Here is a 20,938-nt window from a genome sequence, read left to right as displayed (position 1 = left end):
ACTAGAGAGAGAGAGAAAGACAGAGAGACAGAAAGTGAGAAATCACCCCTAAGGGGAATCGCCACACTTCAATTCCTTCTCCATTCTCCTCCAGATTTTGGCCATGCACGCATATATGCCCAGTGTGAGTTTTAAGCCTCTGGGTCTGGGACTTGAACCATAGTTGGCCATGTGGGAGTCCAGCAATGGTAAATGTCACACCATCTGCTGGTCCCAAGATAGTGATTTTTATAGCCTGAAGCTTCTAGATAAAGAATCTTCTAACCTTATATTCACTCCAAAATTAGGAAAATAACTGGACCCATCCAGCATGTATCCCTCCCCATGAGGAGGGGAACACATACACCAGCCCCACCCAGAACAAGTCCCTACTAAACCCTTCCCGACCCAAATAAAATCCACTTGCCACAATTCTTCCTTAACAATCCATTTCCCAGGACCCCCTCCCTTCTTCTTGGGAGCTCTGTTTTTCCTTCCCTCTCCTTCAATGAACTCCCTGCTTTGCTACACCCACTTTGGGTCCACGGCTCTGATTCTCCCTGAGTATGGGATAAAGACGCTCTCACTGTGAGCACTGTGCTCGATCACCCCTGAGCCCCCGGGTCACTAAGACAACATCATTCTTGTTCAGGTTGTCATGTAAGAGGGGCAAGCATTGCGCTCTTCAGAAATGTAATGTTTGTGATTGTTCGCAGAGAGCCACTTCTTTTGCTTTTCCCTGAGGCATTTATATTGGGTTTCTATTGGGGACCAGCAGTTAGTGTAAAAGGCTGTGTCGCTGGACTCCTATGTAGTTGACCACGGTTCGAGTCCCGGACCCAGTGGCTTAAACTCACGCTGGGTCCGTGTGCATGCGTGCCCAAGAGCCCGAGAGGAAAATGGAGAAGGGATTGTGGCGTGGCCATCCCCCCTGGGGGATGATTTCTCGCTTTCTATCTCTCTGTCTCTCTCTGTCTGTCTGGCGAGCGCACGCGCCCTATAGCAAAAACCTCTCCAAAAAAGAAAAGTTTATATTGCTCCTTTGAGCTTAGTTTATTCCATTTTTGTTTGTCCGAATTTGTATTTTGGTGCATGTCACCTGAGAACCAAGCTTTTAGGAGCAGACTCTGTCTCTTTGTGTTTGTAATGAAATGCAGAGAGCAGGCCAGCTGGTGGTGTGGTCACTGGGGCATCGGGGTCCCCCGGATGATCCCACATGGCCGACTGCATGCTCTCGACTGGGACTGTGGTTTGAAGGGCACGCTGGGTGCAGGTGTGCGCATGCCCAAAATCCTGAAAGGAGAAATGAAGGAGAAAGGATTGTGTTGTGGCTGTCCTCCGCGATAGGTGCTTGCTCTCTCTCTCTGCTGAGGGCACACACCCCTAGTAAAAACAAAACACAATTAATTTTATAAAATGTACAAAGCCGGTGATGTGGTGGTGAAGGTTGCTGGATCCCACATGACTGACTTCACAGTTTGAGTCCAGAGCAAGTGGCTTGAAAAGCACGCCAGGCAGGAGAGATGGTTAAGGCAAAACTCCCACATGATTGACCATGGTTGGAGTCCTGGACCTGGCTGCTTGTTTTCTCATTTCTCTCTCTCTATATATATAGGAATACCAGAGAATTAAAGAATTATTTAATTTTATTTATTCATTCATTTATTTTAATTTGACCAGAAAGAGACACAGAGAGGGAGGGAATGTGAGCAAGCAAGCCTCCAGGTCTGGGACTTGAGTCATGGTCAGCCATGTGGGAGAGTCCAGTGCCTTAACCACCATGCCACCTGCTGGCTCCTCACTGGTCAATATTAAAAAAAAATAATTAACATAATTAATAAGTAATTTTTTAAAAAGAAAGAAAGAGAAATAAGAGTGTGCTAGGCATGTCTGTGTGCCCAAAGTTCTGAGAGGAGATTGGTGGAGAAGGGATTACAGTGCGGCCATCTTCTCCTGGAGAGTGATTTCTTACTCTCTCTCTCTCTGTCTCTCTGGCAAATGCATGTGTCCTATAGCAAAAAATAAAATAAAATAAAGCAGCTCTTTGTATAGCGGTACATGTTTATGTAGCATGATTGTACTGTTCATCTCAATAGAGTTAAATATGGTAATTTTTTTAAATAAAATAGATTTCAAATATAAAACAGAGCCAAGAATTTCTGAACTTGAGTTTGAACAATGGCTCCTCCTGTGACAGAGAGGTGGACCTTACTTCATTCTCTTCAGTGGTAATGGGCCAGGCTCACCTGTCTCCTTACAATGCATGGGTGCTGTGAATGTATGCAGGGGAATTAAGCATCAGATGACCTCAAGGTCTCTTGTAATTCTCTGATTTTATGTTTTTCTTTCTTTCTTCTTCTTCTTTTTTAATTTGCCAGAAGGAATGTGCACTTGCCAGAGAGAGACAGAGAGGCAGAGGATCAGAGGGAGGTGGGAGAAAGAAATCTCAACGGGGCCAGCAGGTTGTGTGGTGGTTAAGGTGTTGGATTCACACATGATTGACCATGGTTCGAGTCCTGGACCTGGAGGCTTGAAAATCACTCTGGGTGCATGTGTGTGCATGTCCAAAATCACAAGAAGAGAACGGAGGAGAAGGGTTTGGAGGCATGACCATCCACTCAGGGGGTGGGAGAGGGGGTGGTGATTTGTCACTTTCCTTCTCTCTGTCTCTGTTTCTCTCTCTCGGTGAACATACACATTCTATGACTAAAACCCAAGACAAAGAAAAATAAACCTTGAATGAAGGATGGCTATGGTAAAATCTCTTCTCCTCCATTTCTCTATCCTGTTGGGACTTTCAAGAAACCAGGGGCAGAATTCAAACTGTGGTCACCGATGTGGGATCTGGCTCCTTCAACCAGAAGACAATGGTGCTGGCCCAGATTTTATGTTTAAGATGAGCTACCTAATGGTGCATGGCTCTCAGGGCTCCCTCGGTCATGCAGAAATCCTCCAGCTTCCGGACATCACAGAGCACATTGCTGGGCTTATTCTCTAGAAATATCTTGGGACCTCAACTAAAGACATCTTCCCTAACCGAGTCTTGCTGAAAAATGATTTGCAGAAGGGTTTAGTAAAAATGTTGGTTCAGTGCCACCGGCCAAACTCTTCTGCACTTGATGTGATTGCTCCCGACATGCAGTGTAGTGCAGAAAGTTCAAGGCCATTGCAGAATGTTCCTGCTAAGGGGATCTTACAGACACTCTCTACTTGCAGAGAAGAAAACTGAGCGTCAAAGAGGTTAAGCAGTTGGTCCAAGGCCACGGACAGTGGCAGAACCACAATCAAATGAAGGCCTTGTTTACTCAACAGATATCTCTGGGTGCTCAGAAATACACGAATCCCCAAGGGCTCGATAGTGGCCCAGCAGTAAAGCATGATGCTCTGCAAGGCTGATCCACATGGGAAGCCTCTGGGTTCATGTCCTGAGACCTCCCTGAATACACCAGGCAGGAATGTGCCCATGATATGGAGCAGGTTCAAGCTGATCATGGCATAAAGACCCTTGTGGGGATGCTATTGGTCGTTGGAAAAGTCATGAAGCATTTTTGCATAGAAAAGCAGGTCATGACTAGGACCAACAGTTGGCATAATGGCTATGGTGCTGGACTCCCATGTAGTCGACTGTGGTTCAAGTCCTGGACCCACTGGCTGTGCGTGTGTGCCCAAGATCCTGAGAAGAGAATGGAGGAGAAAGAATTCTGCCATGACCACCCCTCCCCCAGGGGGGGTGATTTCTTGCTTTCTGTCTCTCTGTCTTTCTCTGTCTTTCTGGTGAGTACATGTACCTTATAGCAAAAACAAACAAACAAACAAACAAAAAACAGGTCATGACTTTTCCAGTGACCTAATATTTCTCTCTCTGCTTCCATATGTCATGGTTACTTGGGGGAAATTCAAGGACGACCTTTATGGGTTTATGTTCCCTGCCCCGGTGCCTGTGAAGGTGACCCTATTTGGAAAGAGGGTCTTTACAGATGTAATCAAGTTATGGTGAGGTCATGTGAATTAGCGTGGGCTCTAAATCCAGAGTGACTGGTGTCCTTAGATGAAGTAGACGACACACAGACACACAGGGAAGAGAGCTGTGTGAAGATGGAGGCAGAGACAACATTGAAAGACCAAGGACATGGGACCAGCAGGTGGTGGTTAAGGTGCTGGACACTCCCACATGACTGACCATGGTTCGAGTCCTGGACCTGGTGGCTTGTTGAGAAAGAAAGCTAATGAGAAAAAACACTGGGGGCCAGCAGGTGGGAGGTGCTGGACTCCCACATGGCCAACTGTAGTTTGAGTCTGATACCTGGCAGCTTGCTTTCTCACTTTTTCTTTCTCTCTCTGTTTAAATTAAAAAAAAAATAACAAATTTAAAAAAAAGAAAACAAAACACTGAGACCAACAGGTTAAGGTGCTGGAGTCCCACATGGTTGACCATGGTTCAAATCCCAGACCTGGTGGCTCATTTTCTCACTTTTCCTCTCTCTCTGGCTCTTTCTGGTGAGGTCATGGGTCCTATAGCAAATTTAAAAAATATAATAACAATAAATAAAATGAAATATTTCTTAAAAAGAAAACAGAACATTAAGTAATACAATTTTACTTTGTGGAAAATACTACAAAGACAATATCTCAAAGGAAGGCTAGCAGGGAGCAGGAGAGCGACGGGGCAGAACTTCAGGGTCCTCCGTTCAGGACTGCACTCCTCTAACAGATCTCTGTAAATATGTCATTTCTTGGGCAGCAGATGGCATACTGGTTATGTCTCTGGACTCCCATGTAGTCTACCATGTTGTGAGTCCTGGACCCAGGGGCTTAACTCACGCCGGATCCATGTGTGTAAGTGCCCAAAATCCTGAGAGGAGAGTGGAGGAGACGGGATTGTGGTGAGGTCATCCCTCCTGGGCGGGCGATTTCTCCCTTTCTGTCTCTCTGTCTTTCCAGTGACCACACGTGCCCTATAGCAAAAATCTCTCTTAAACAAAAAAAGATGTCATTTCTCCTGGAAGGTTTTTATTTCCATCGCCCCACCACATCTAGCCACAGAATGCAGCATGGAGGAATCCATGAAGGAGCAGCTTAATGACAAGCTCAGAATGGGAGTGTGCAGCAGAGACAGAGGGTCCGGGTGCTGTGGAGCCCCCAGGTTTAGGCCCCTGGTCAACCTGAACATGCTGGGTACACCCACAGGCACACCCATGATCCTGGTTGGCTGGGAGGCTGGGGGGAGGATCGTGGTGTGGCAAGATCCTGCAATGGTTACTCTCTCTCTCATGAAATGAAAAAACCAAAAAGGATGGAAAGGCAGGAAAGGAAGAAGGACATCGGGAGCGTGAGGGGAAGGAAAGAAAAGGCTACAAGGAAAGAAGTGACTCTTGAGTACTAAGTGCTTCCTTTGGGTTCTCAAGTCTGCTCCTGTGAGTCGTGCGACCTTTCGGGCAATGTCTGTACTACCTTCTTTTTTTTTTTTTTTTTTTTGAGAGGTCTTTGTTATAGGGCGCATGTGCTCGCCAGAAAGAGAGACAGACAGAGAGAGAGAAAGTGAGAAATCACCCCCCAGGGGGGGTGGCCATGCTGCAATCCCTTCTCCTCCATTCTCCGCTCAGGATCTTGGGCATGCATGCACACGTGCCTGGAGTGAGTTTAAGCCACCAGGTCCGGGACTCAAACTGCGGTCGACTACGTGGGAGTCCAGCAACATAGCCATTACACCAACTGCTGGTCCCATGTACTACCTTCTCAGAGCGTGGTCTCAGCCCAACAACAGAGACAGAGGGTCCTGGTGCTGTGGAGCCCCCACGTTTAGACCAACAGCATTGGCATTTGCTATTCTTTTTTTTTTTTTTTAAAGAGGGATTTTTGCTATATGGCACGTGTGCTTGCTGGAGAAACAGAAAGAAACACACAGAGAGAGAGAAGGACAGAAAGAGAGAAATTACCCACCAGGGGGATGGCCATGCTGCTGCAATCCCTTCTCCTTCATTCTCCTCTTGAGATTTTGGGCACGCATGCACACACGTGAGTTTTAAGCTGGTGGGTCTGGGACTTGAACTGTGGTTAACTACGTGAGAGTCCAGCAACTTAACAATTACACATCAGCTGATTCCCTGCTATTCTTCTTTTAAAAATGTTTTTTTGTTAATTTCTTCCAAGAGGGAGAGGGAGAGAAAGACAGAAAGATAGACAGGTACCCTCCACAAGGTCCCACCACGCCATAATCCCCTCAACCACCATGCTTCCAGCCAGCCAGGATCACAGGTGACCCAGTACAGGTTCAGTGTGGCCCAGATCTAATGCAGGCCTTCTCACAAGGCTCCCGTGTTGCACAGCAGCACCCCACTGTCTGCTCCACCACAGCCGGGTCCATCATCCTCATTATCCTTCCTCTACCAGAAATAGAGAAGGAGGTGCAAGAACCAGAAGCAGGAGGGCGGTCTCACTGGTCTCTTCCTTCTGACTCAAATAGAGCCCCACCGCAGGACTTCTGCACTTACTCTCCTGGTTCCTGGAATGGTCTTCCTTCAGGATTTTTCTTTTCTTTTCTTGTCTCTTCTCTTCTCTTCTTTTCTTACCTTTTTTTTTTTTTTTTTTTTTTTTTAGGTTTTTGTCATAGGGTGCATGTACTCATTGGAAAGAGACAGAGAAAAACATCCTGGGGGCAGAGGAATGGCCACAACATAATCCTTTCTTCTCTATTTTCCTTTCTGGATTTTGGGCATGCACACACGTGCCTGACATGATTTTCAAGCTGCCGGGTCCAGGACTTGAACCATGGTCAAACATGAAGGACTCCAGCCTCTTAACCACAATGCCACCTGCTGCATCCCCCTTTAGGGAATTCTTACTTCCTCACTCCACACACGTCCTTTGTCAAATGTCACCCCTTGTAGAGAGTCTTTCTTTGATCGTCCTCTCCAAAGAAGCCTTGGTCCAGCCCAGCATGCTCTGACCCAGCTTTGCTCCACACTGATCCACAGCCTTAAGATCTGACATCACAGTATGTATTTCTTTTTTAAATAATTATTTAATTTAATATGTTATTATTCCTTAAAAAATTTTTGCTATAGGGTATGTGTGCTCATGAGAGAGAGGGAGGGAAAGTGAGAAAACAAATCGTCAGGTCCAGGACTCAAACCATAGTATGAGTCAGCCATGTGGGAGTCCAACAACTTAACCACCACGCCACCTGCTGGTCCTTACAGTGCATGCGTTTTTAATTATTGCCACTTCTCTCACATTGCAGTGAGCTCCGTGAGGACAGAGATTATTGTACTTTTTTTTTCACTTCCATATTCCCATCACCTGGAACAGGCCTGTCAGACAGCTGTCATTCGAACGAATAGTGATTGAATGAATGAGTGAGTGAGTGAACCAGTCTGGCCCTCTCCTTTCAGTCCTGACTCTACTCTGTCCAGGGCAGGGTAAGTCACCAGCAGCACTGTCGACATTTGAGGCCAGATCGTTCTTTGGTGCAAGGCTGCTCTTGCCAGCAGGATGTTTAACAGCATCTGCATGCTCCACCCCTTACAGGCTGGCAGAACCTGTTCCTTGCCCTGAATGACAATCAAAAACGTCTCTAGACGTTGCCGAACGTCCCCTGGTGGGTAAATGTCCCGGGTTGAGAGCTGCCAGGGCAGTGCCAGGCTGACTGAGCTGGTGCCGTGTTATTATTAGGAATAGTATTTGTGAATGACTAAAAGTGGATGCTCAGTAATGAAAAAGGGGACGAAGATGTCTAAATGAGTCCTCACTGAGGCTGCTGATTTCACCCAATTATTATCTGATGATTATAATACCAACAGTGATGGTACCAGGAGTCAAAATTATTATATAGGATGGATTTGGCCTAATTATTGTATTTGACTAAGAATGAACACAAACAAAAATACGCCACAGTCCTATACCCAACACCCTGGAGACATGCAGAAAGACTCGGCATGTTATATATGTGGTTATAAGAACAGCCTAACTACTGGGCTCACTCATCTGAGGTTCTAATTTAAAAAGTATAAAAAATCTATCAACGTTTGATGATACACATTGTCTTGGCAATACAGACCTTAAAAAATTTCCCAACTCAGTAATTTTTTAAAAATTTTGCCTAAGGGTGTATGCGCTTGCTAGAAAAAGACAGATGGAAAGAGATTCAGGGAAAATGAGAATCCATCCCCCCATGGGGAAGGGTCATGCCACAATTCCTTCTCCTCCATCTTCTCCTTTTGGGATTTTAGGCATGTACATACATGTACCTAGCATGTTTCTCAAGCTGCTGAGTACAGAAATTGAACTGTGTAGCCAGCTATGTGGGATCTAGCTACCTTAATCATCATGTCATGGGCTGGTCCATGTGTTTTCTTTAAATTTTTTCCTTTGTTTTCTTTGAAGAATTATTTATTTAATCTTATTTGTTGTTATTATTTTTATTTTTTTAAATAATTATTATTCAATTTTATTTATTTCTTCTTTTCCTTCAATTCAACCAGAGAGAAAGAAGGAGAGTGAGAAAGCAAGCCCCCAGGTTCAGGACTCGAACCACAGTCAGCCATGTGGGTGTCCAGCACCTTAACTACCACACCACTTGCCAGGCCCCTGCTATAATTTTAAAATTTGTTACAGGGAACAGAACATATAGTCACTAAAGAGAGAGAGAACGTGAGAGAGCAAGCCACCAGCTCTGGTACTTGAACTGCAGTTGGCAATATGAGAGTCCAGCGCCTTAAACACCACGCCACTTACTGGACCCCTATTATCTTTATTTTTTCCTAGGAGATCTTGGCAAGTTTCTAATATATTTTTTTCTGAGAGTTTTTTTTCGCTATTGGGCGCGTGCACTCGCCAGACAGAGAGAGATAGAGGGACAGAAAGCGAGAAATCACCCCCCGGGGGTATGGTCACGCCGCAATCCCTTCTCCTCCATTTTCCTCTTGGGATCTTGGGCACGCATGCACATGCCCCCAGTGTGAATTCTAAGCCACCGGGTCCGGGACGTGAACCATGGTCGACTACGTGGGAATCCAGCGACATAGCCATTATGCTAACTGCTGGTTCCCTAATTTATTTTTGAAATGTTCATTTAGTTAATTTCTTCCATGAGTGAAAGAGAGAGAAAGAAAGAGAGCACATTTCCAACAGGGTCTCGGCACTGTGATCCGCCCCAGCCTTCAGCCAGCAGATCGTGGGCAAGCATGTGCCCATGGTGCTCAGGGAGGTTTCCAGACTCAAACTGAGAACCTTCCCAAGTACCTCCTGCAGCATTGCACTTTACCTCAGCACCACCGTCTGGCACCCACTAATTCCTAAAAACATCTTACAGTGAAATGAGTCTAATAAAGAACTAAAAGCGTTTCTCAATTTTACTGAAAAAAAAAAAACGGTAAATTAATTTGTTTGAGTTGTGGAACTTTTGTTTTCAGAATGATGAAGAACGCAGACAGATTCACTTTAAAGTTTTAGACCCAGATAGCTGGCACTGCGGGAAATGACTTCAACTGGTCCAAGGGTTTCCCTTTTCTCTATTTGGTTTAAAAACCAAATCTATGTCACACTTGTGGTCAATTATGTAACATTTACCATTTGTTCCCTTAAAAGAAAATATCAACTCCTATGCTTACAAATGTAAATTAAGGACTTCTTACCTTTAAAACAAAGCAGTAGTCAGTGGGTGCTTTGTATTTCATTTTACACTGAATCCCATAGTAAATGTTGACATTTTCAAACTGTATGAAACATGCCAGATCTCGAGATGTCTGAAAGAGAGGGAAAAAGATCTCAACTGAGATGACAGTAATTTTCCAAGGTTGTTCTTGATAGCACAAGGACTGCATTTCAGTAGAAAAAGTATCAATTTTAGGCAATTTATATAAATATCTACTATATATAGTTTTCTCAAAGCCAAGCCTGCATTTTTTTTGTTTTTCTTAATTTGCCAGAGGGTGCATGTGCTCTCCAGAGAGAGAGAGAGAGAGAAACAGAAGGAGAGAGGGAGAGGGAGAAAAGCCCCATGACGAGGTGTTGTCACGCTACAAAACCTTCTCTGCCGTTTCCTTATCCAGTTGGATTTGGGGCACACATACATGCCTGGCATTTTTTTTTTTTTTAAGAATTATTTATTTATTTAATTTTATTTATTCACTCATTTATTTTAATTTGATCACACACACACGAGAGAGAGAGAGAGAGAGAGAGAGAGAGAGGGTGCTTTGTATTTCATTTTACACTGAATCCCATAGTAAATGTTGACATTTTCAAACTGTATGAAACATGCCAGATCTCGAGATGTCTGAAAGAGAGGGAAAAAGATCTCAACTGAGATGACAGTAATTTTCCAAGGTTGTTCTTGATAGCACAAGGACTGCATTTCAGTAGAAAAAGTATCAATTTTAGGCAATTTATATAAATATCTACTATATATAGTTTTCTCAAAGCCAAGCCTGCATTTTTTTTGTTTTTCTTAATTTGCCAGAGGGTGCATGTGCTCTCCAGAGAGAGAGAGAGAGAGAAACAGAAGGAGAGAGGGAGAGGGAGAAAAGCCCCATGACGAGGTGTTGTCACGCTACAAAACCTTCTCTGCCGTTTCCTTATCCAGTTGGATTTGGGGCACACATACATGCCTGGCATTTTTTTTTTTTTTTTAAGAATTATTTATTTTTTTAATTTTATTTATTCACTCATTTATTTTAATTTGATCACACACACACGAGAGAGAGAGAGAGAGAGAGAGAGAGAGAGGGAAAGTGAGACAGCAAGCCACCAGGTCCAGAACTCGAACTGTGGTTGGCCACGTGGGAATGTCCAGCACCTTAACCTCCACTCCACCTGCTGGCTCCCCAAAACTGGCATGTTTTTCAAGCCCCTGGGGCCAGGTCATGACCTGTGGTCAGCCATGTGGGATCTGTCCTTAGCCAGGCCATGAGGATGACCTAAGCCTATAGTTTAAGAGGAGAATGAGAGGAAGCAAGGCAGGACCGTGTGCTACAGGCTCTGAAAGGGAGGGAACATCACGCTGCTGTTCCTGCGCGGCCCTTGGACTCCCAGCATCAGAACCAACTGGTCTGGGGGATGTTGTTATAGATTGCCAGGACGGGTGCCCATCTAGTCAGAAATTTCATTTGGGCTCTTGCCATTCTAAGTCGGGAATGGATTTTTATGGTTGAGCATGAAAACAAAAAAAAGCCGCCCTCAGGATAAACGAGAGGTAAATCTGATGCTCAGTAAATTAACACACACTTCATGCACTTCTTCCTGGAAAAAGGATTTCTTTTGGGCTTTCTCTTTTACTGCTGCAGTGTTACCATGGGAACGGAGCCCTCTCCTCCATGGGTAATATGTGTTGTAAAGACTGCAACCTCTAATCTATGGATTTGGTTACACTTCACTTGTAAATTTGCTCCATTGCTCTTTGAATTTTTTTCTTTTCCATTTTATTATTCCTTATGTAGTTAACGAATAAAGGGCAGAGCTGTTCCACCTTAGGGCACAGTTATTGTTTTCTACAGGGTTGTTCGTTTTTGTCATTTAAGATATTTTCTCCTGGATTGTCACAGTTTAAAAAATGTTTAATAACAAAAATACTGCATATTCATCGTACGTATTCATCAGTTTAAAAAATAGATAACATAAAATACCCCTCTTCCTTCACCACCCCGTTCTGTTATTCCACTGCAGAGGTACTGTGGTTAACATTGGGTCGTCAGGAAAGTCCCGTCGCATTTTTGCATAGAAAAGCATAGAAAAATATGTCATGATTTTCCCGACGACCTACTAGTTTAGCAGTGTTCTTCCAAATGTTCTTGGGTAAACATTTAAATCCATGTGTATGTGTAAACACACTCATTTGTTGTCTATCCATTCATGTATTTAGACATATACAATTTTCAAACATGAATGAGATTTTACTATAAATATTGTTCCAAAATTTGTTGTTTTCCTTAACCCTGTATCTTGGGGTCCAACTCAGGGCACACTGATGGATGTACGACGTTCAAGGTACCGTTGCGAATGGGTGTAACGATTTATTGAACCATTTAGATGAGGAGAGGTTATTTAGTATTTTGCTACTACAGAAAGAATCCTGTGATTCTTTCACCTGAGTGAATATTTCTGTGGGACAGATCGCCAAATGTTGAGTTGCCATTGAAAAAGGGTCTCTCCTTTTACATTTGTTGCATAGATTTTTGCTAAATTGTCCCCCAAATTGTCAGTAACCATTTATATCCTAACCTCCCACACATGAATGCCCTTTTTTCTTAACCAGGGTCCTCGGAATTGGGGTATTAACAATACTGTTTGTTTGCTCAATCCCATCGAGGAAAGAACTCACCGATTAGTGTATGTTCCTTGATTACTAGTAAGACGAGTGACTTTTACGTATTCAGTGACTACTGATATGTCTTTTTCTGTGAATTCCCACCTAATAAACTTGGCCATTTTTCTCCAGGTGTGTTTGTCTTTTTCTTATTGATTTGTTGAAGTCTTTATATTTTATGGATACTCACGTTTGGCTATACATGACACATATATGCTCTTTGATTCTGTAGCTTGTTTTTGACTTCTGTTTGGTATCTTTGGCCATATGGAATTAAAAACAATTTTATATAGTCAAATCTGTCAGTTTTTATTGTTATAATGATTTTTATTTTTTAATTTTTTTGCTAGATGTACTTGGGTACATGTACTTGCCAGAGAGAGAGAGAGAAAGTGAGAAAGCACTCCCCATAAAGCAAGATCGAGCTGCAATCCCTTCTCCTCTATTCCTCCTTACTTTCGGGATTTTGGATATGCAGCCATATGCACCTGGTATGTTTCTCAAGCTGCAGGGTCTGGGACTCAAATTAAGGGGTAAGTCATGTGGGATCTGGCTGCTTTAACCACCAGACCACAGAGCTGTACTCTTACTTATATTCTTAAGTAAGAATAAAAACTTTCCTCACCCCCAAATTACGAAAATACAAACCTATATTTTCTTTTTGGAATTTTATATGAGAGGGCTTCAAAAAGTTCATGGAAGAATGGAATTTGAGTACAAGTTTCTTCTGGTGCAAAAACAGTAGAAATCCAAGCAAAGATTTTTGTAATATGCGTTTTCCATGAAATTTTTGAGGACTGCCCCTCCTGGACTTCTTTTGAAAACATGTCTTAATCGATCTAAGATTTAATTTGGCATGGAGAATGAAATTCACAACTATTGTTTTCAATGCTAATTTATTGAATACCAAATTCTCTGCCCACGGCTATAAAATCCTAATTAAAATTTTCCCTTACATTAGATGACTCTCTACTACTGAATTTTTTTTCTAGCTGTACTTTTTTTTTTTTTTTTAGAGAGAGATTGTGCTATATAGAGAGAGACAAAGAGACAGAAAGCGAGAAATCACCCCCCAGGGGGGTATGGCCATACAGTATCTTCTCCATTTTCCTCTCAGGATCTTGGGCACAAGTTTTAAAACTCACGGCATGAGTTTTAAGTTGCTGGTTCTGGGACTCAAACTGAAGTTGACTAGGTGGGATTCCAGTGACATAACCATTATGCCATCTACCGGTCCCAGCTGTACTTTTTTGTTTTTTTTTTTTTAAAGATTTTTGCTACAGGGTGCATGAGCTCGCCTGAGAGACAGAGGGAGACAGAGAGACAGAAAGCAAGAAGTCACCTCTCTCACACACACACACTGAGTGGGTGTGTGGGGGGGAGATGGCCATGCTGCAATCCCTTCTCTTCCAATCTCCTCTTGGGATTTTGGGTACGCAACTGGCATGAGTATAAAGCTGCCAGGCCTGGGACGGGAACAGTAATTGACTACGGGGGAGTCCAACAACATAACCATCTCCTTCAGCGGGTCCCCCAGCTGTACTCTTTTTAATCTAACATTCTGACATCTGGAAGGGGGAATTCTACCTCAATGTTTTACATAATTTTTGGGGGAGGTTATAATTTGGAATGGTGTGTCTTTCTGATGAAGTTTAGAATCAGTCTGTGACCTTCAAGTAAAAAGAATCCTATTGAATTTTCTTACTGGGATTGCATCGAATTTATAAAATATTTTGGAAAAAATATCTTTGCATCTGGTAACATGGCACATTTATAATTATTCAGTTGTACTTCACTTCCTGTATTAAACTTTATATTTTATGTTATTTAAGTCTTGAACATTTCTTACTAAGTTTATTTTTAGATTTTTGCAATTTTTCCATAGGATGGGTTCTATCAGGTCCTAGATGTTTTGCATTTAAAAAAATACTATTAAGCATGAAATATTCAGCATTATGTATTTAATTGGCATATTGTTTGTGTAAAGGAAAACAATTTATTTGGTCCTAAAAGTTTTTCAGTTGAGTGTCTTAGAGTATTGCATTGAGAATCATGTCAACTGTGGATAACAGTAGTTTTTGCCTCCTTTTCCTATAATTATACTATTTATTCTTTCCTTTGACTTATTGGTTATTTTCTGCAGCCCAATACTAATGGGAGCAGTGAGAGAGGGTATCTTTGTCACACTTTAATGTGAGCCCTTTTAATTTTTGTTTTTTTAATGAGAGAGAGGTATTTAAGCTTAAAATTTTAAAAATTTATTTATTTATATTTTTTGAGAGTTTTTTGCTATAGGGTGTGTGCGCTTGCCAGAAAGACAGAGAGAGACAGAGAGACAGCAAGTGAGAAATCATCCCCCAGTGGGGATGGCCACACTGCAATCCCTTCTCCTCCATTCTCCTCTCGGGATCTTGAGCATGCACGCACATGCGCCCGGCGTGAGTTTAAGCCACTGGGTCCGGGACTCAAGTTGTGGTCAACTACATGGGAGTCCAGCGACATAGCCATTACACCAACTGCTGGCCCAAAAATTTATTTATTTCATAACAAAAACAGGCAAAGAGGGGCCAGCAGGTGGCGTGGTGGTTCAGGCTCTGGACATTCCCACATGGCTGACCATGGTTCGAGTCCTGGACCTGGTGGCTTGCTTTCTTAATTTACCTCTCTCTCTGTGTCTCTCTCTGGTCAAATTAAAATGGACGAATAAATAAATAAAATAAACCTTTAAAAAAAAAACAGACAAAGAGACAGCATCCCCAGTAGGGTCTTGCTGCAATCCATCCCCAGCCTCAGCCGCCTAGATCACGGGCATAAACCTTATCAGAGGAAGCCTGCAATCCATAGGTATGCTATTTGGTGGTGTCCTGGATTTGGAATTGAAGGCAAAATGCTTTGACTTCTCCAGATATAGATAAGAGATAGATTCAAAATCGTTTACAAATTAATTAATTAATTAATTAACCCATTTATTTGTTGTGGTTTTTTTCAAGCTGTGAGGCCTGGGACTTGAATTATGATCTGCCATGTGGGAATCCAGTGCTTTAACTACCACACAACCTGTTGGTCCCATTCTAAAGTTTATTAAGGGTGGACAAAAGATGGAAATATCTTGACCTTTTAAGAAAGGCCTGAGAAAAAGCGAATGGTTAGAATGAGAGTTAAAATTACACGTCAGGCACAGCCTCGGTGGCACAGGTGGCAGTGTGTGGAACTGCAGTGCTGGAAGCCATGTGGCTGACCACTGGTTCAGGTTCCTGGTTGACGCGAAACACACTGGTCCTATGTATGGGTGCCCAAGATCCTAAAGAGCTTAATGGCTGTAGGGAGGGAATGGTGGTGTGACAAAACCCTGGTGGCGGCATTTTTCTCTCTCTTGTGCATACACATGCTATCGCAAATAAGATAAATAAACTTAAAAAAATTACATTTCAAAGAAATATCATATGCTTGTAGATTTGAGGCAATAATTCCAAGTCACCAAATAAAAGTTAAGCAAGGTCTAAAATACTCTGCTAAATTAGGCAGGGAAATGTATACAGTATACCTCAAAGAACAACTGGAATGTTCAAGCATATGGGCTAAAATGTCAATGAAAATCTTGGCAAGGGGCAGGAGGTGGTACAGTGGCAAAACAGGATGCTCTGCTGACCCAGATGGGAAGGTTCCCAGTTCAAGTCGGGAGCCCTCCTGACTATATCAGGCACACACACGCCCATGCGTAGGGGCTGGCTGAGGCTGGGTTGGATCGTGGCATCAAGACCTTGTCGTGGGTTCTCACTCTCTCTCTTATAAAAGAAATAATACATTTAAAAAGAAAAAAAATCTTGTTAAGGCTTCTAATGCCTCTCTGATTCCAGATAAAAGAAGTTTTATTATAAAAACTATAGGTTGAGAGAGTAAATAAAGGAATAAAAAGTATTGGGTTGTTGGAAAAGTCATGTGTTTCTTCCGTTTTTCAAAGGTCGTTTATGTATATAAAGAACAAAGATCAATCAATGATGTATCATCGGTTTTGTTCAATAACCTTTTGCCATCTTTCAGTGAGCTTCATAATTCTTTGTTCATAAAAGGACCTTTTTTTATTGGTTAAAAAAAATGAACGGAGTGCTGATTTACAGCCTCTTCTGAACTGAACGTTATGTGCAAAGAGTTCGAAGAGAACGAAACAAGTGGACGTCTGACGGCGCGAGGTCAGGCGAGTGTGGTGGGTGTGGGAACACAGTCCAGTCAGCGCCAGTGATATTTGACAGGGGAGCAGACTTGCGTGTGGTCTCACGCTGTCATGATGTAACACAACTCCTTTACGATCAACGAGTTCTGGGCCTTACCGGATTATAGATTTGTTCAAAACTGTCCAATTGCCCACAGTACACATTTGAATCAATAGTTTGGGTCCTTGGTAGGAGCTCGGAAAACATGACACTTCTGAAACCCCACCACGTTGAGAGCATAAGCTTCCTCTGACGAATGTCTGCTTTTGATGTCATTTGAGTGAATCACCATGCCAGAACCAAGACGGCGTGTCCACCACATTGCTGTAAACAATCCGCTTCTCCTCACCAGTCGTCAGTCACTTCGAAAGAGGATCTTTTCTTCACGCTTAATAAGCATATCGCCGATGTTCACATGCATGGCAGATGAACTTCTTTGAGTTCCCGAGGAACGCAAACATGGAGCTTGCTTATGTATCCCAGCTTCCTCGGCGGTCGTGAGCGCTTGCTTGCATGACGATGCTCAATGTTTCTGCCATCTCTCGTGCTGTGTGCTATGGATTTGACTCGATCAGTGCCTTTCTTTTGTCATTATCAACCATTGGCACTGATGTTCTCATAGAGCATTGTCTCTGTAAATTTCATGCAACTTTTCATAAGCTTGACGTGCATTCTTCTCTTTACAGAAGTAAAACAGTGAAGTATGGCGAAAATGCAGTTTGGTCTTCCATCTTCAACTTGTAAAATCTCCCAAACTCAATCAAATCGCCTAATTTTTTTATTTTAGAATGAAGCTAGAACTGTCAGCTGTCAAATGATATAGCAATACCATAGATGTGAATGACTCTAGTACTTCCACAAGCGAACTACCGCCACCTGTTGCAAAAACACGTCACAACTTTCCTGACAACCCAGTACTTACATACAGTAACAATAATCTCCGGAAAAGTCTGTCTACCATAATTTTAAAAACAACTTTAAAATAGCTTAAATTCTTTTACTTTTGAGAGAGCTATGGAAAAACTCAAAATAATTTCAGTATTTTGGTCCCATGGGATCCACATCTGTACAGATGTTGTCCCGTGGGGTCCCACAGCACCAGAGAGTGTATGTGGATTGCCCATCTGGGCATTTTTTCAGTTCACATTCATGAACTGCTTTATTGCTAAAGTGTTTTTTGTATTTTTCATATTCGTGTTTCTTTTCTTTCTGACCTTAGTCTTTCCTTTGGGTACATAGTAAATTCCAGAAGCCCGTAAAAGAAAATAGCGCCTTTTCCAGGATTTCTTTCCATCTTCTTTTAAGTAAAGAGCTCCTTCAAGTTCTGGTACAATAATAGATGTCCCACAGAAACTTTCCTGAAAGATAAAACATACATTATTGTTCACATTTAAATAAACTTGCAAATTGGCCTGTGGACTAATGGTTGATTTTATTTACAATTCTGATTGAATGCATATGTTTATCTTTGCCATCTGCCAAAAGGGAGGAAGAATAACACAGTGGTTGAGAGTGTGAGAGTGGAGGCTTCTAGATTACCTAGCTCTGTGACTGTGGGCCAATTCAACCTCAGTCTCCTACTTATAAAAACAGCATGATGATAGCCCAACTTCATAAGAGAGGTTGTGAGTGCAATCTTGTATGTTACAAGAGCGAGCACTTAAGAAAGGCTAGCCTTGTTACTACAAATTGGAGCAGAGAGTAATTATTACTTTCCTGGTAAGTGAAAAAAAAATACTATTTCATTGCTGGTAAACAGAAAAAATGTAATATAGAATGTTTTGCATAAAATATATTAATATTTTATTCTCAGGATGGCCCTGTTTTCAAAGAATGAAGAAGGCAATATAAGGAAAAAAAAGAACATTTTCCAGGTATAGATTTTCACACTTTAAATTTGCAGGGACCAGCAGTTAGCGTAATGGCTATGTCACTGAACTCCCATGTAGTCGACTGCGGTTCATGTCCCGGACCCGGTGGCTTAAAACTCACGCCGGGCGCGTGTGCATGTGTGCCCAAGATCCCGAGAGAATGGAGGAGAAGGGATTGCGTCATGGCCATCCCCCCTGGGTGGTGATTTCTCACTTTCTGTCTCTCTGTCTCTGTCTGTCTGGCGAGCACACGTGCCCTATAGCAAAAACCTCTCAAAAAATTGCATAGAATTATGTAATTCATAATAAATTTATTTTATAAAGTGGTAGAATAAAATTAAATATGATTCTACTTTTTTTCAGTTCAAATACTCAAACTTATATTTTGCTTTCTTTTTGTAACTCTCAACAGCTTTTCTTTAGTCCTATAAATGCAAAATAACTTAGTTTTGCATCATCCAGCTAAACTGATATGCAGCAGAGCTGGAAAACCTTTTGGGCAACATTTCTCCCAATTTTTCCCTGATATAGCCTGTATTAATTCTCCTGTCAATAATCTCTTCAATTCTATCAGATTTTGGCCCAAACAAGATTGCAGATTTTTCATAGCATAGCATGCTTCATATCTGCTTTCATACCCAGCTGTAAAACACTGTAAGTCCTAGGACAAGGACCATCCAGACAACCACATAAATAAATGCATTACCATTCCCAGTTTACAGACAACCGATTTCTAAGCAATATTATTTTTAAATAATTATTTAATTTAATTTATTATTATTATTTTTTAAGATGATGAGAGAGAGAGAGAGAGAGAGAAAGAGAGAGAGAGAGAGAAAGAGAGAAAGAGAGAGAAAGTGAGAAAACAAGCTGCCAGGTCCGGGACTTGAAATAGAGTCACTCATGTAACAGTCCAGTGCCTCAACCACTGTGCTACCTGTCAGTCCCCACTTTCTGAGCATTATTGGAACACACGGCTGCCTTGGCAAAATATTCATTCCCCTTCCATGTCTTTCAGCCTTCATCTCCAATAGGCATGCTCAGTATCCTGTCTTTCTTTGCTGCTAGGGAGATGAGTGCCTTACCTGCCCCAGCCCAACCTAGAGTCTTGTTTGGTAAGTGCAGAAATAACATTTCCATTCCCGCTCTGGGGCCTCTCTGAGAAATGCCCACTACGCTCACGGTCCCGGGAACCAGAAACTGTACCAGGTGCTCAGGGCCCTGGAGTGGCAGCAAGGTCCTGGTTCATCCTGGTTCCTGCTCACTTGGTGAGGCTGCTGCAGCCCGGTAGGGCTAGAAATGTGAGGACCTTGGCCAACGCAGGAGGGTGCTCTTCAGCGTCAGCAAATTGGCTCCAGGTAAGAATGCGTGTCTAAGCATCAACAAATCTTGTGATTTTGCTAGAGAAGTTCAAAATCTACTAACTCAAGGAAAGGACAACACGCTATCGGGAGAAGGAAAACCTGGTTGGAGTTTTAACATGTCCCTCTGCAACCTGTGAGCTGGCATTCACGTCTGCTCACTTTCTGGGAACAAAGCCTCCAATTCGAATTTTGTTTATTTATTTGCTAGAGGGCATGTGTACTTGCTAAAGAGAGAGAGAGAAAATTGGAGAGAAAGTGGAAGCAGCCCCACATTGGGATGGTCACACCACAATCCCTTCTTCGTCTTAAACCCTTATGTCTATCTTTTGTGGAGCACTTTTGTAAAGAAACATGGGATGTTAGGAGATGAGTTTTATGAAGATTCTTAAGTTTATTCATTCCTTCACTCATTTATTTATTTATTTATTTATTTTAGACAGGGTCTTGTTATGTTGGGATCCTCTTGCCTCAGCCTCCTAAGCAGCTGGGACTACAAGCCCAGGCACTGTGCTATAATTTAGTAATAATTTGATTTTAAAACCCCAAGTTAACATTTCACTGTGTGTTTCAGAACTTCTCACTGTTCTTAGAAGCAAATAATTTAAGAACAGATAGGCGAGCATTCTTCTCTTTCCTTCCACTGCAAAATCAAGCTTACCTCAAGTAAGGATTCTTTGTTCTTAGCATTCATTTTCTCAGTGGTTTCCTTGCCTTCTCGTTTTCCTTTGTTATCTAAGTAGAAATTCTGAAGAAGATGGAAAAAAATCAGGTCAGTAACCGTTCACTGCCGTGCTAGTAACCGCACAGGACCTCTGAGTTTGCTGGAGGAGGTGGACCAGTGTGAAATAAACAAGGGGCCTGGCACAGTGTCAGTGACCATCCAGACCTTCCCGAGTGTAGACGACTGCATCACTGCGGCAGAAGCAAATTCCCCTCCATTCCAAAGGGCACAGTCGGTGAGGAAACACAAGCTAGAAATCATTAGCAAAAGAGACAAGGTTTAATAAAGTCCATGTCCTCATTACCCCTGTGCCACCACCTAGCCCCTAATTTCTAGCTTTCTGTCTAGCGCACTTGGTTCTCAAACTTCAGTGTGCATGAAACTCACAGGAAGCATACTGGAATGCAGATTCTCATTCCAGAGATGCCAGTTCAGCAGTAGGTTGGGAGCTCAGGAACATGGTTTTATTGAGCCTTAAGACGGTGTGGAGA

At 42.5% G+C, this 20,938-nt stretch overlaps 1 protein-coding gene across 1 annotated transcript in view; it reads right to left on the bottom strand.

Annotated features, from left to right (window-relative positions):
* The window catches only part of APBB1IP (amyloid beta precursor protein binding family B member 1 interacting protein), a 68,913-nt gene that overhangs the window by 17,640 nt on the left and 30,335 nt on the right, over positions 1–20,938 (bottom strand). Inside the window, exons 7-9 of the mRNA XM_014589122.2 lie at positions 20,385–20,471; positions 17,706–17,849; positions 9,612–9,722 (exon numbers count right to left, since the gene is read on the bottom strand). Coding sequence (XP_014444608.1) covers positions 9,612–9,722; positions 17,706–17,849; positions 20,385–20,471 — 342 coding nt within the window. The remainder of the gene's footprint in view (positions 1–9,611; positions 9,723–17,705; positions 17,850–20,384; positions 20,472–20,938) is intronic.

The sequence above is a fragment of the Tupaia chinensis genome, unplaced genomic scaffold (genome assembly GCF_000334495.1).
Source record: "Tupaia chinensis unplaced genomic scaffold, TupChi_1.0 Scaffold000001_1, whole genome shotgun sequence".
NCBI classification, from domain to species: domain Eukaryota; kingdom Metazoa; phylum Chordata; class Mammalia; order Scandentia; family Tupaiidae; genus Tupaia; species Tupaia belangeri.
The sequence above is the reverse complement of the archived record's forward strand: the minus strand, read 5'-3'. Positions and strand labels throughout refer to the sequence as shown.